General features: G+C 31.0%; 1 protein-coding gene across 1 annotated transcript in view; it reads left to right on the top strand.

Moving 5' to 3' along the window:
- LOC134697715 (protocadherin Fat 1-like) overlaps positions 1-15,836 on the top strand; it is a 133,322-nt gene that overhangs the window by 94,871 nt on the left and 22,615 nt on the right. The window contains exons 10-15 of the mRNA XM_063560000.1: positions 3,933-5,428; positions 7,331-7,505; positions 8,416-8,637; positions 11,006-11,026; positions 14,113-14,234; positions 14,712-15,531. Coding sequence (XP_063416070.1) covers positions 3,933-5,428; positions 7,331-7,505; positions 8,416-8,637; positions 11,006-11,026; positions 14,113-14,234; positions 14,712-15,531 — 2,856 coding nt within the window. The remainder of the gene's footprint in view (positions 1-3,932; positions 5,429-7,330; positions 7,506-8,415; positions 8,638-11,005; positions 11,027-14,112; positions 14,235-14,711; positions 15,532-15,836) is intronic.

Genomic DNA, 15,836 nt, shown 5'->3' with positions numbered 1-15,836 from the left:
CCTATAAATATATGACAAACATTTACTCCATTGAAGGGTGTTAATGTGTTAGTGTACCCCTATAAATATATGACAAACATTTACTCCATTGAAGGGTGTTAATGTGTTAGTGTACCCCTATAAATATATGACAAACATTTACTCCATTGAAGGGTGTTAATGTGTTAGTGTACCCCTATAAATATATGACAAACATTTACTCCATTGAAGGGTGTTAATGTGTTAGTGTACCCCTATAAATATATGACAAACATTTACTCCATTGAAGGGTGTTAATGTGTTAGTGTACCCCTATAAATATATGACAAACATTTACTCCATTGAAGGGTGTTAATGTGTTAGTGTACCCCTATAAATATATGACAAACATTTAATTGATATTTAATTGGGAGGTTATCAACATGCTAATCTAAGACCATCAAGTACTTGTACAAAGTACTTGTGGTTAAAACCATCAAATTTCCTTTGATTACAAGGTGAATGAGTACTGTTTTATTACCTTGTATTGAATGATAGGTACTAAGTGAATTTTTATAACCCTCTGAAAGAGGTTCCCACAGGTTTTGCTATATTGGACGTGTTTTGCATAGGAATTGGTTTTAAATTTGTCATTTCATCACAAAATTGGCAGCTATGTTAGAAAGATATTAAATAATGAATATATGTATTTTTTAAGTACAAACTTTATGTTCATTGAATTATAATGCAAATGGAAATACCCAATTGAGCCTCAGAAGTAGTATGAACAAAATGGTCTACAAAGTGACAAAGTCATAGGAGCAGAAAATTTGAACAACTATCATTAAATCATTATTTATTCATAAACACAAGCCCCGGCTTTACCTTTTATGGTGATGGTAGAATGGACGCTAACATAGGCTCTTTTATTTCACACATTCTAATTGTGTTTGTATATTTTATTAAGAAGTTAAATGGAAATTATGTTTATTCTTCACAGTTGATTTTAAAGTTATGAGAATTTGATGATTTGACTTTAAAAGTGGCTTTCACCTAGCACTTAATTTATAAATTTAATTTTATGCTAATTATCCTATTCAAAGCCATATTTATTGAAAATTTTACACAGATGGACAGTGAAAAGTACTTTAAAGTCTTGTTTAATAATTCAAGGGTTTTATATCATACTAAACATGGTCGTTAATCCATACCCAATTTTTGCAAAGTGGCTGTTTACACAATGTGGACTACACATATACTCAAAAAAGTTAAATTGACCAAAACAAGATTGCTTTTTACTAAAATATACTTTAGCATATTGATATCAACATTCTGCATGTCAAAAATAATTTTTCACAAGAGAAAGTGATATTGTGTATATATTAATGAAAAAATTAACGCAAAAATCTGCATCAAGAAAGTATAACTTTCACAAACTATTTTTTTTTCTGTGTTTCAATTTTACCTCTGACATTAAGTTCTTGTACTGTACATCTGAATTGCACAGAATCACACAATCCAATCATTAAAGCTACTGTAAGTCGACCTTTGGACACTTTATAGTTCTATATAAGGCATTAATGCCATGTTTAATTATGTCAGCTGCTGCACATCTGACCTCAGATTTTTGTTCACTCTTTTGAAAGGTCAAATAAAGGTCAGATGAAACATGGATTTTAATGACAATGTTGGGAAATCAGAACCAAATATATACTTAAAAGGAAGATGAAATTATATTATGTAGTTATTAAAGGATATTTAATAGTCTTTCTTTTGTATTTTGAAGTACTTTTTCAAGGTTAACGTTACCTAAACTCCTTTCAACATTGTAACCTTGGACATTAATTCCTATTTTATATGGAGATGGGATATCAAATGTGTGTGGTGCAGTAGATGTAAACAGAATATTAATGTCCCTCTTAGGGTTCAAGAGGAACTATGTTTGTTCAGTAGGGGGAAATGACACAAGAAATTGATAATTATAGTTACATTTATGTACCTTTAAAGACATGCTGCATTATTTTGAAAGAGCTTTTTATTTAGATAATTTTCAAACAGCTGCTTGTGAAAAATTACAAAGCACAGGACTTGATGTTTGAAATTATCCTATTTTAACCTCTGAAGGAGGTTTCTGCTAAATGAATTGTTAACCTGATAAAAAAAAAGTTAAAGATTAAAGCATATTTTGTAAGATATAAACATTAGACACAGATATTCTTGATCAATCCAGCGTAAAAATAAATAGAAATAATTCTGTGCATGGGTGTTTTTGTAGTGCATATTGTGAGAAATAATTGGCGATGAAAATGCTGCCTATTAATTAATTTTTTGCTGAGATGGTTATATCATATTGAAAGATGTCTTTTGACATGAAGCAATTATATAATTTTTGCATACTTTGACAAGATGTAAGACATACCTTTGATATATCTACTACAGGTTACATATGACCTCCAAAAGGTTACATTTGACCTCCAAAAAAGGCATTGTTCATCTCTGTGTTTTGACAAATCTCAAATTATATGATCACAGACAAATGAATTTAAAAGTAAAACTATTTATAAAGGGACATATTTTAGTGATACAGTTTTTCACATACTTTTCCCATGTTTTACATATGTTTTGTTTTTTTAAAGAATAGATTTTAGCTTATAAAAAACAAGATGTGGTATGATTGCCAATGAGACAACTCTCCACAAAGAGACCAAAATGACACAGAATTTAACAACTATAGGTCACTGTACGGCAATCAACAATGAGCATACCACATAGTCAGCTATAAAAGGCCCAAAAAAACCTGCTAACTTCTCAATTCTCTGTATTGATAGGAACTTGAAATGAAGTACATAATTTGATGTTCGAAGTAAACATATATGCAAGGAATTTAATTCAAAATTATTGTGCTAGCCACTAAAATCATCTAACAGAACTTTATCATCAGGTTACAGTGCCTTTTACTTATAAATATTTTACAATGCAACAATCCAATCTTTATGTTAAATCTTGGATATTTTTTCATGTTGGAATGAACCTGTTCAGTTAAAATAGTTTTAAATTTTATTTTAAAATTGTTTGTTCAGTTTGCATCTAGTTCATACAACTTAAAGCTTGTTTAAATAAAAGAAAAAATCCATTGAAGTAAAACAAATTAGTTGCCACTGCAAAGAAATTCTAGTGCATGTTATGAATAGTGATTTTTTTTCAAATCATTTAGCATTTATTTATGTCTTGTTGTAAACTAGGGGCAAATATTTATATTTCAAAAGATTTTAGATATGAATTAATGTACTATTTTATAGATCTTATAGTTTAATAGGAACTGAAAAATCCATTAAAGAAATTTTAAAATAAACTTCAAATATATTACAAATTGGTACCTATTCATAAATGAAAAGTTACTATTTAAGAATTGTAAATTGTTCATGTGAAATAGAAATAAATTAACCATTAAAATACATTTACAGAAATGTTAAATTGCATTTTCTTGCTTATGTGTCCCATAAAATGTTTTTAATTCAAAGTTAATAAGTTTGTAAATGTTTTGATGCAATATGAAAATTGTATTCATGTAAAAAATGAAAGCTCTTCAAGGTTAAATTTTTATGCCTGGCTGTTGATGAAGATAGATAAGCTTCAATACACAACTGTCAAAAATATAAATGATGAAAATCAAATGAATATTATAGTTTATTTTGAAGAGCAAGTCAGAACTGATGATAAAGTACAGTCAAAGGGGGGGTAACTCTATTTCCTTAAACAATTTTCTTCATTTGGCTAGTATAAAACAGAGATGTTTAAAAAGAACAAAGGCCATAAGGTTATATATGAATTATGAGTTTTACATTTTGAACCTCATTGGTTTTCGAAACCATTTTTTGTTGCGAGTCTCTGGATTCTGGATTTAACTGATTAAACTATCCATATTTAACTTTATAATTATTGGTATTCTTAACTCTAAATCTTATTCTTTTTAGGTAACATTGGAGACATGTTTGAAATCGATGAAACTCTTGGATTGATCAGTGTCAAAAGACAGCTTGACAAAAACCAGAAAGCAGAATATAGTCTAATTATAAAGGCATCTGATCAAGGGAGACCACCACAAAGCAGTACTGCCACAGTCAATATTTACGTCACTATTTCCAATAATGCACCTCCAAAATTTACTGGCACTAACTACATAGCAGAAATAAATGAGGATATCAAAATTGGATCTAATGTTGCTGTTCTAGAAGCAAAGAGTCAGTCATCAGTTTATTACGAAATAATTCAAGGAAATGAAGGGGACAAGTTTGCCATTAATCCAAATTCTGGTGTGATTTACGTGAAAAATAAAATAGATTACGAACAAGTGAAATCGTACAATTTGATGGTATCAGCTTCTAACATTGTTGGTTATTCTGCTGTAACTACTGTTAAGATACACATTATTGATATCAATGATAATACCCCAGAATTCAGTCAGCAAGTCTACGAGGGAACTATTTCTGAAGCAGCTCAGATTGGAAGTGTTGTGGTAACAACAGACAATAAACCGCTTGTCATTCACGCTACTGATCTGGACGAAAATGATAACGGACGATTAAAATTTACAATTATTGATGAGGAGGCTAAAAAATATTTTATAATTGATACAAATACCGGAGCAATTAGAACTGCTGTTCTCCTTGATCATGAAACAATGGATAAGATTGAATTTAGTGTTGATGTATCTGACCAGGGAAGTCCAGCTTTAAAATCACACCAACCGGCCAAAGTTATAATACATATAGAAGATGTAAATGATCATGCTCCTGTATTTATGCCAAAGGGAATGACCGCAATCCTTCTGTTACCTACTGCCAAGGATGTACAAGTGACACAGGTCACAGCCACTGACCCAGATACAAAATCATCGCAGAATGTCAAGTATAGAATTTTACATGACAACAATGGTGGCAGTCATTTCAACATAGATCAGTCCACTGGATTAATTACTGTGACAAATAATAATGAACTTAAAACAAGCTATAGTTTAACAGTGGAAGCTTCAGACGGAAAGTTTCAAACAACTTCTTTCGTAAATATTACAGTGAAAACATCACACAGTAGTGGATTAGTGTTTAGTTCACAAGAATATCATGTGACCATTCCAGAAAACAAGGAAATAAGTGACAATCTGATGGTTGTCCAAGTAGTGAACTTTGCAAACGATCCTTTGGTATTCAATCTTCTAAATGGAAATGATATGTTCACCATGGGACAAACCTCTGGTGTTCTCCAAACCAAACAGAAAATGTTTGACCGAGAAAATATTTCTAATTATGTTTTAGTTGTTAGTGTTGAGGATTTAAGTGACCCCCCTCGTAAAGCTCATGTTGTAGTAAAGGTTAATATTGAGGATGATAATGATAACAGCCCTGTGTTTCTCAATCAGCCATATGATACAGTTGTTGCCATTACTGCCAAAGTTGGAACACCTGTTAGACAGGTAAGGCATACATTTATTATCTCTACTGTCTTCTCAAGTCAACAGTGAACATAAAAATATAGATTTGTATCGAAAGTTTGGTGCATTTCTATCAAACATCTTTAATGTCATTGCAAATTTTAAGCGCTAACTAGTAAAACAAAACCCACAAATTTCAAGTATAACAAGTAAAAAAACTCAAAATGGTTGTCATAAGCAGTTACTTAGATGCACAGTTTCTGTGAGCATGTGTATGTTTTCTTTTAGAATATTCTAGGGTTAATGCTTATTGTTAGTACACAAACCCATTATAATAAAGAACTAATTAGAATATTAAGGGTTATTGCTTGATGTAAGTACAATATCCCATTTATTTATGATAAGTACCTAATAGTTTGACTTTTAAGTGATTTTAAAACATAATCATTTACACTAAATTCTTTCAAACTCCTTTTCATCAACAGCTGCCGTTATGCTGTATTGACATATCATTTACCAGAAGTTTGTTAATAAGTTCACTGTTAGTTTATTTTCTTATTTTAAAAAGACTTATTGGAACTCATTCAAAGAATAACATGTAAAATTATCACTGAAAATTTATTATTATAACTTTGCACAGTAATCTGCAAGCAATATTTGGTACTATATGCATGATGTTATAAAAATGAATGTGCAAAAAAGATCACTTATCAGTGAGACACAAGCATAATATATCTTAGCCGTATTTGGCACAACTTTTTGGAATTTTGGATCCTCAACATGCTCAATGCTCTTCAACTTCGTACTTGTTTGGCTTTATAAATGTTTTGATATGAGCGTCACTGATGAGTTTTATGTAGACGAAACGCGCGTCTGGCGTACTAAATTATTATCCTGGTACCTTTGATAACTATATACTATGTATTGAATAATATTATCATGATTATAAACAAATAAAGATGTGTTTTGATTCCCAATGTGACATTTGTGACAAAACGGATTGGGTTGTAAATAACCATATGCTACTACAAGGCCTTCAACAATGGGCAAAGCCATAGCATATTGTAAGCTGTTATAGGCACTGGCATGATAAAAATTTGTGAAACATTTCAAAATAAAATGACGTCATGCTTTATGCTAAACACAACATTTAAAAAAATAAATATGGCAGACAGCAACCAGCAACAACAACTGGTTTTACTATATATTGAATATGATCACTGATGATAATTCAAATATTCTATAACCCTAAATAGATTTTAAAAATGTTATGTAATAGAATGACTTCAGATTAAGTCAGCCACTTGGCAGTGATGAGTTCTATTTGTAATGTTTGAGAGCTTTTTGGATATATCAGACATATACTTCCTGTTTAGGAATACTTTGATTTATAGATGGCAGTATGCTTAGCTATATGACAACATGTGCAATATTCTGCAGGAAAAAAGTCTGTTTAAATTTATACTTCCTATACCTATTTAAAACTGTCAGATATTCCTGGATATATTGATCAACACAAATAGTTTTATTACATAACAATAGTCTATTTGCCAATTACATACTTGATTTTATTATTATGGTTATTAGGCACTTTTAACATCAGTTATTTCCCTTTACTAATTGTGGACTGGTTCTATATATAGAGAGTTAAGGTTTTAAACAATTTTTAATAAAAAAAAATAACAATTGATTTACATGTATCAGAAAATTTATGAAATGCAATGCAAAGATTTGACAGACTTAAAAAATAACACACATACGTATAAATTTAGTATTTCTGTTTGCCCTCAATTGTCAATGAAAATGTATGTCTGTCCTAAGGGAAGTAACTCAAGAAGTCCCAAATTATTGGTCAACTATTGAATTGGCATATAGACTATTGAAAGTTGATTTTAATACTATTTTGTCACAGGTCTTTAGACATATTTATATCCTGTTTTGTAGCTAACTGTTCAGGATAGAGATACTGGAGATAATGGGAAGGTGGAGTTTACAATGGTCAAGGGATACAAAGATAAATTCTCCGTGGATCAAGTGGACGGACAGGTTATATTGATGAATCCACTAGAGAAGTCTGACGAAGGACAGATATTACTGTTTGTAATGGCCAGTGATTTAGGTAAAACACGAGGAATCAAACATGCTAAAAGTTTTCAACTAGACATGTATTGGAGTTCAGTTAAGTCATATTGACCAGTGGAATCTTTTGTTGGATCTTTTATAAATGTATAATAAAAAAAGGGGTCAACCAAAAAAAAAACCCAGACAATAAAAACAAAAAAGAGACAACATTTCAAATACCCAGATTACACCACATAGAAAACTAAAAATGGATCAAACTAAACTCCCAAAAAAAATAGGGTTCAATGTAGGTGTTTAGGGAGGGTAAATTGTTCCTGTATTACTAATGGCTCCTGTCATGTTGCTAATTAATGGCAAATTAAAAGGAATAAATAAGTGGCATTCATTGGAGTCACAATTGAGGGAAGAAGATAGGATCCGGGCTACGTACAGCATGATCGGCTACGTACAGCATGATCAGAATAGATCATTAATCTAATGTACAAGTATATGTTTCTTTACTTTTCACATATATGCCTATTATCACTGAACTAGTATATATTTGTTAAGGGGCCAGCTGAAGGATGCCTCTGGGTGTGGGAATTTCTCCCTACATTGAAGACCTGTTGGTGACCTTCTGCTGTTGTCTGCTCTATGGTCGAGTTGTTGTCCCTTTGACACATTCCCCATTTCCTATCTCAATTCTATAAACATTAACAACTCACAAACAAACCTGCAGTACTACTAAGGGGTATTTGAAAGACCTTGACTAGTCATGAGGCTCTAGTACAGTCAGTAACCCAACAGCAATTCTGTCAAGGTATTTAGAGCTGGACAAAATCATCAGTGTTGCATGCAATTTAACAAAAATTGTATTTCTTCTTAAACCATTGAACAATAAAAGCTGATAACAATGTACACATTGAATGATACTAAAAATAAACTGTTCTTGTATTAAATTTATTTAGGTTCTCCTATGAAAAGTTCTTTTGTGAATGTTACTGTGACAATAGTTGGCAGTGAACATCCAGTATTTGAGAAACGGTTCTATACCACGTCCATCAAAGAAGATGTAGCATTATTTACTCCAGTCATCAGCGTGAAAGCCTCAAGCCCAAATGGCCACAAACTCATCTACAGCATTACTGGAGGTGATCCGTACAAAGAATTCGCTGTTGACTACAATATCGGTAGGTTATTTTATATGTTTCTATGGAAACACATTCTTTTTTGTGCTGGCGTGTCCTATCACAATGCACGGTTTTCCCAAATCTGAAAATAAACTTTGACTAAAACTTTACTAAATAAGTCTTCACTATTTTCATTAACATTCATACTGTCAGTTTCTGACTAATTATTTTAAACTGATTTAGAATCTCAAGATTTACAATGATCCTTTTTGGTATTCCATTCTTCTTGTTTTTATGCAATATTTTCAATCATAATATTTTACATCAGGAATAAGTTTTTGAATGACGCCAGTAAGTTATAACAGAGAAATAAGCTTCTAAGGATAAAAATACATGACTATAGAAGACAGTTCAAGGCATGATGTGGGGTTTGTTGGTTTTACCTATATACATTTCGCACAGGTTGTACACTACACCAAACTTGAAGGGTTTTATGTGTCTGCTTGCTTTAATGTTTTATGTCACTGAGGTTGGAGATATAAGAAAGTTTGGGATGACCTGGACCCTTATATTTGTGAAAAACATTTCATTATGTATTTGAGCCTTTCATTATTTTGTATTTAAAGTCTGATAGACCTTTTAATAACAAAAAATAAGTGTATATGTAAATTAAGATCAATGTGAATACATTTTTTCTGAAATTTGATGAGAGAATTGCTGAAAAATTATAAGGGGGAGGCCATACATAATATGACCAAAATGTTTTAGTCCTTTTGTAAGAGGAAACATTAGTTCTTCTGTCACCATGTATTACATATATAAACGAAAAATAATGTCAAATTCAATTCAAAATAATTTCAACCAATATAGAGAAGCAAACTAAATGCCCATACAGGAGTGGATCCAGTCATTTTTAAAAGGGAGGTTCCTAACCCAGGAAAAAGGGGGGGTTCCAATTACATGTCCCCATTCAAATGCATCGATAGTCCCCAAAAAAGGGGGGTTCCAATTACATGTCCCCATTCAAATGCATCGATCGTCAAAAAAAAAAAAAGGGGGTTCCAACCCCCGGACCCCCCCCCCCCTCCCTCTGGATCCACGCCTGCCATACTATGTCAGTTTAATTAGAAGAAGTAGACAGATATAAAAAAAATCTATCAGAACATCTACAAAACCTTTGTCAGAATAATAAAAAAACTTATAATAAATTAAAACAATAAGATGTTAGATAGGCTAGTATGATAATATGATTTTTTGTTAAGTCTAGAACATATAAAATGGCAGACTTGGTACAGAAACAATGTCAGTTCTGTAATAATGTCAAGGCTAAGTTAATATAATATTAAATTTAATACAACAGTAATGCCCACTCTTTAAAAAAGGAACAATATGTCTTCAATTTAAGTTTTTCTAGGTATTGTAAATCCCATATCGAATCAACTGTTGTTACTATTTATATATATGCTTTTGAACCTTTTGAATGACTTGAATAATTTTGTATTTCATCTGATGAATAAGCATGATAAGCATAAAAAACATATAGAAATTGATATAGCCTAAATTTGAATTCATAAAACTTCAATTGCACCATGACAATTGATATACATATTGACATAAATGTGCATTAAATATTTAGACTTAATAAATTGTTAAAATCTCATTGTTTGATAAGAAATTTATATTGCAATAAAAATTCATATTTCTTGACTTGGGAATGTTGATATATGATACTAAACTGAAGATATTGATTTTTTATATTGTTCATAATTCATTAAATTGTAGATCATAATATTTTTTCTCTTGGGCAGAATAGAGGACAAAATTATGTCTAGAAATTAGGACAGTTAAGATCAAAATTTAACACTAGGGTAGAAATAAGAAAGTATGTCTAAAAGATAATTAGGCGTCCAATAACATAAAAAAGATCCTTAAATTGATATAAATCTAAAAAATAAAATATACTCGTTCTTACCTCAGGAAAGCTTGGAGACAGCCGACAACCTTGCTTCAGAAGTTGAAAAATAGCATTAATAAAATGAAAATAACTGGCCAATCAGGCAAATTGATCATTGGTAAAGCCAACTGTGTAAGTTCTGCTTGCCACATGAAGACCTCTTATTTTTACCCCTGGATAAAGTATGATGTTTTTATTCCATAAACAATCTATAGATGCTGTTCTAATAATACTGGGGATAAAAACTATATATTCTTCAATTTTAGAAATTATTACAATCTCATTCAACATACAATAATATGATGAACATTTGACATTGTATAATACATGTATCATCAAATCTAACTACCCTTGTGTCCTTTTGTGGAATAATTGATTTTGAAGAACAAAATATGCTTGTAATACATGTTTTTTATCATTGTTTTTATCATGCTTTTTTGTTATTATTTATGATTTTATTTACTCCTAAATAAGGCAAAGATGTGCTGGGTCCATGTGAGTATCCCACATCAGACTTGCTTGAGTTATCTCCCCTTTTTAGTTTCCTGTTTGCTGCATGTTTTTGGTGGTTGTTGTGTGCGCCATTGCTTATAATTTGACAGAAATAGTTGTTGTGTTTTAACATATCACTGAATTTTACAGTCTCATGATCAAAGGCTTTAGTTTACATTTCTCTTAAATTTCTGTCTCTTCCATTGCTACAAACAATTGTTAGTAAATTATGATATTAGAAAAGATGTCCAAATTCAAATTATGGCGATGAAAATTAAAAGTTTTGTTTTTTATATGCTTGTTTTAGACAAAGAAAAGCATTTGCTACTACTAGTTATAAGCTTTTAGCTACATTTATGAGTATCGTGAATGTTGAATATGTTCGTAATATCATTAATGCTACTTTAAAAATGCCATTGTCATATAACTTTATTCAATTTGCATTTTTAATCTTTAATGCATCTTGGGCTCTGATGCCTGAAAGCTTCACTGAGTTGATCTCATCATCTATTTTATTGCAATTCAACAAAAAAATAGAAAGGAATTTCACACAATTTTGTTTTACAAGATAAAATCCTTGATTTTACCACATACTAGCTTTTGAATTCACAAATCTATTCTCATGTATTATAATTTAAAGATACATTTAAAAGCCTGGCAGAGGTTTGAATTGTCAATGTTAAACTATTGTCTTTGATTCTTAGAAATCTCATCAGATATTGTTAATAAAACATTAATCTACTTTATGTTAGAGATAGGTCAAGGTCAAGGAAAACGACTAGGGAGTTTGAAAATAATAATAATCACAAACTCTACTAAATAGTTACAAGGGTACAGAATCATTAACTTAACAGCTAATTTCCTAATGCACGTAAAGCAAAACTTTGGTTGACTTGCTTGCTTTGTTTGTATAATTGTTTATACAAGCTTTGTAAATAAGATTCACATCTTTAAACAATATATATAGGCATAGTTTAACCTGTATATATCATATTTGAATTTAATTGGGTGTTATCCTAATGATTGTACAATATACAAACAAAGCGAGCAAGCTAACCAAAGTTTTGTTCTACATGCATTAGGAAATTAGCTGTAATAATTAAGTAACGCTTGATTAATACGTTTAAATTCAGTGACATTCTTTTTGATTTTGTCCCTGAAAACAAATTGAAAAGAGCGGATATTTTTTAGCTTCTTGTTGAGTGTTGTAGATATACACTTTAATTAATAGGTCATCACTATATGGATTATGATATTCAAGAAATTGTTGTCCAACAATTTCCTCCCTATTGATTGCACTAAGTGTCAGTAAAACAAGTTATACAATTGACTAGCGTATGCTATTATTTACTGGTGCTTTTAGGCAACCCTTTGGATGAAATGTTGGTCAGTTGTATTCTTGATCTTCATACCCTTTTTGGTGTTGTTTATATTGTTATTGTAGTATTTCTACCTAATCCTAAAGACAATTCTGTAGAAAAACACACACCTTTCTGCATGTTATTCCTATATAAACTTAAAATGAAATTAGTTCAAGATTCGTTTAAAAACAATGTTTGTCCTAAATTCATGTTGAAGAATAAACAAATATAAGGTTTGGATCATGGACCATTCTTTGCTGTAAAGTTTTTGAAGTCAACAAAATTATGGTACATGGCAACGAAAGGCATAAGGGAAATACATATCTGATATACATGTGCTACCCTGACCAAGAAAAGCTATATACTGGATGTTTGCCATTGATTTAGAAGAAAGTTCATCATTAATTAATATTTAAACATAAAGATTTATAACTTATTTGGACTCCCAACTCAGTTCAGAATGTTTTCTAAAATCACTTTTCTGTATTACAGCACACAATGGCTTCAGGCTAGTTAAGCATTGCTTTTTTCTTTCTTTTTTTCTAAATTTTTCTTATGCAGATTTTATATAACTCAATATTCAATAATAACAAGATATTGTATTAATCATGTTTATCTTGTTAATCAGGAAGCAACTAATATTTTTTTACATTACATTTGGAAACACAGTTATATTTTGCTATGTATATTTGGTTCTTTCTGAAGGTTTTAATTATTGGCAGTTTGGTAACCATAATATACATAGTTTTACCTTACTGACCAGTTTACATGTTTAATATAGCTCCACATTAAACTTATGTAAAAGTTCAAAACCTAGATAAACAAGAGTTCACCATAAATGATATTAGTCAGTGCATGGGAAAAGTATTAATAGATAAATTGAATTGAATGATAGTATCCAATAATAAAAACCAGACAAAGACGAAGCTACTTATTAGATGAAATTTAACAGTAGAAAAGTTTAGCTCTTTGTTGTTGGAATTGCCCTAGTAAAGATTGTTTACAGTAGAAAAGTTTAGCTCTTTGTTGTTGGAATTGCCCTAGTAAAGATTGTTTACAGTAGAAAAGTTTAGCTCTTTGTTGTTGGAATTGCCCTTGTAAAGATTGTTTACAGTAGAAAAAATTAGATCTTTGTTGTTGGAATTGCCCTTGTAAAGATTGTTTACAGTAGAAAGGTTAAGCTCTTTGTTGTTGGAATTGCCCTAGTAAAGATTTTTTACAGTAGAAAAGTTTAGCTCTTTGTTGTTGGAATTGCCCTAGTAAAGATTGTTTACAGTAGAAAAGTTTAGCTCTTTGTTGTTGGAATTGCCCTAGTAAAGATTTTTTACAGTAGAAAAGTTTAGCTCTTTGTTGTTGGAATTGCCCTAGTAAAGATTGTTTACAGTAGAAAAGTTAAGCTCCTTGTTGTTAGAATTGCCCTTGTAAAGATTGTTTACAGTAGAAAAGTTTAGCTCTTTGTTGTTGAAATTATCCTTGTAAAAATTGTCTCAATGTTAAATGTTAAACAAATTTTTTGATAATTTTACCATTAAATGTTTTTGTGTAGAGTAAATAGAAAAGTATTTTGATTTAGTATATACTAGGACATGTTCCTTGTAGTCTGATTTTCATTTCATATACAAGGGATTTATATGTATGTTAGATGATAAAGGAATGATGATATGTGACAATCAATTTGATTACTGATTTTTTTTCCCCATTTTTATATTTATGACATTTGAATTTCAGGTGTTGTTTCGGTTGTGAGCCCTCTAGATTATGAGTCAACAAAGGGATATGATCTTACATTAACAGCTAAAGATGTCAAGACTGGGTCCATAGCAGAAACCAAACTGAGAATAAGTGTTGTGGTAAGTGTTCCTTTATTAACTAGGATATATTGGAAAGGGGCCTAATGGGTTATTTTCGTTCTTCATAATCAGTGCATTTTTGCTATCGTGATTTGTTTATTTCTACATATTTTTTTTTATATATATTTTTGTGGTCAGTGAATAATGGAAATTTATTTTATGTGAATCATGAATTCGAATAAATCAACTCTTGGATCGTGATGAGACCTCCCAATCAGGCCTCTCATTGTAGTGTTTGAAAGTCATCATGTACTGTAAAAGGATCAACTTTGCTTTTTCACTGTAATACTGTTAAAATAAATGTAAATAGCTCTATCATTTTTTTTAATTCTCCAACAATTGTCATCTTCAAGTAGATTGAAAAAACAGCATGTTTTTTAAAATTTAAAGGGCCCCACCCCGTTTGGTTTTAATTTCCATATATGCCACCAGGCTAAGTAAATTGTTTCATAGATTACCTGTATTGTTCCATTTCAGGATGTGAACGACAATAAACCAGTATTTTCAAAGTTTAAATACACTAGTTTGATGTCAGAATCTGTTCCCATTGGTTCTTCTGTTGCTATGGTGACTGCTACTGATGCAGATGTTGGATCCAATGGGCTTGTGTACTACAGCTTAGTATCAGCACATATCGACAGTGAGGATGTCAGCCATTTTGAAATTGATTCTGAATCCGGTCACATAGTAACCACCAAGATGTTAGATTACGAGGAGCAGCATGAGTTCAATGTCATTGCTATAGCAACTGATGGAGGGTCAAACAAGCATTTTACAACAGCACCATTACACATAATTTTACAAGACTTGAATGATAACCCTCCATACTTTGTACAGAAATCATATGATTGTACGATATTTGATCAACCAAGCAGTTCATATGTTGTCAAGGTAATGGCATCTGACCCTGACCCTTGTAGTGAAGGTAATTTACAGTATAGCATTGTTGGTGGAAATATTGACCAAGTTTTCCATGTGAATCAGCAGACCGGATTGATTAGTCTATCCAGCAGACGTACTGGCCAACTCCAACATGCATATATTCTAAATATATCTGTCAGTGACGGTGTATTTACGGCTTTCACTCAAGTTAGCCTGTCTGTCAAGAGTTCCAATAACCATACACCAATGTTCACAAGACAGTTATATAGATCAACCATTCTGGAGAATCTAGGGAAGGGAATGATTGTGACCATGGTAACAGCATTTGATGAGGACCCAGGAACCAATGGGATGTTGACGTATACCATACCTAGTGATGAGATGAAACAGTACTTCAGTATTGATGCTGATACAGGTACGATTTATAAAAAACAAAAAAATAGAAATCTTTGTATTCCTAGAACTCTTTGAAACAAAAATTAAAAATCGTTTTGGACCCTTTGTAACAAAATATAATTTATTGAAATAACTACATTTTGTAACTGTCAGAAATTACTGAAATATGAAAGATAAAAAGAATTATAAATTGTTATAACTTTTGCACTGAAATTTTTTCTAATGTGGAGTCTATAAACAATAGTGTTTATTTGAGCTACATGTTAAATTTGATATTTTCATACTCGAAACATTTTGCATTAATTTAGTTTCTTTCCAATGATG

The sequence above is a fragment of the Mytilus trossulus genome, chromosome 14 (genome assembly GCF_036588685.1).
Source record: "Mytilus trossulus isolate FHL-02 chromosome 14, PNRI_Mtr1.1.1.hap1, whole genome shotgun sequence".
Taxonomy (NCBI): Eukaryota; Metazoa; Mollusca; class Bivalvia; order Mytilida; family Mytilidae; genus Mytilus; species Mytilus trossulus.
The sequence above is the reverse complement of the archived record's forward strand: the minus strand, read 5'-3'. Positions and strand labels throughout refer to the sequence as shown.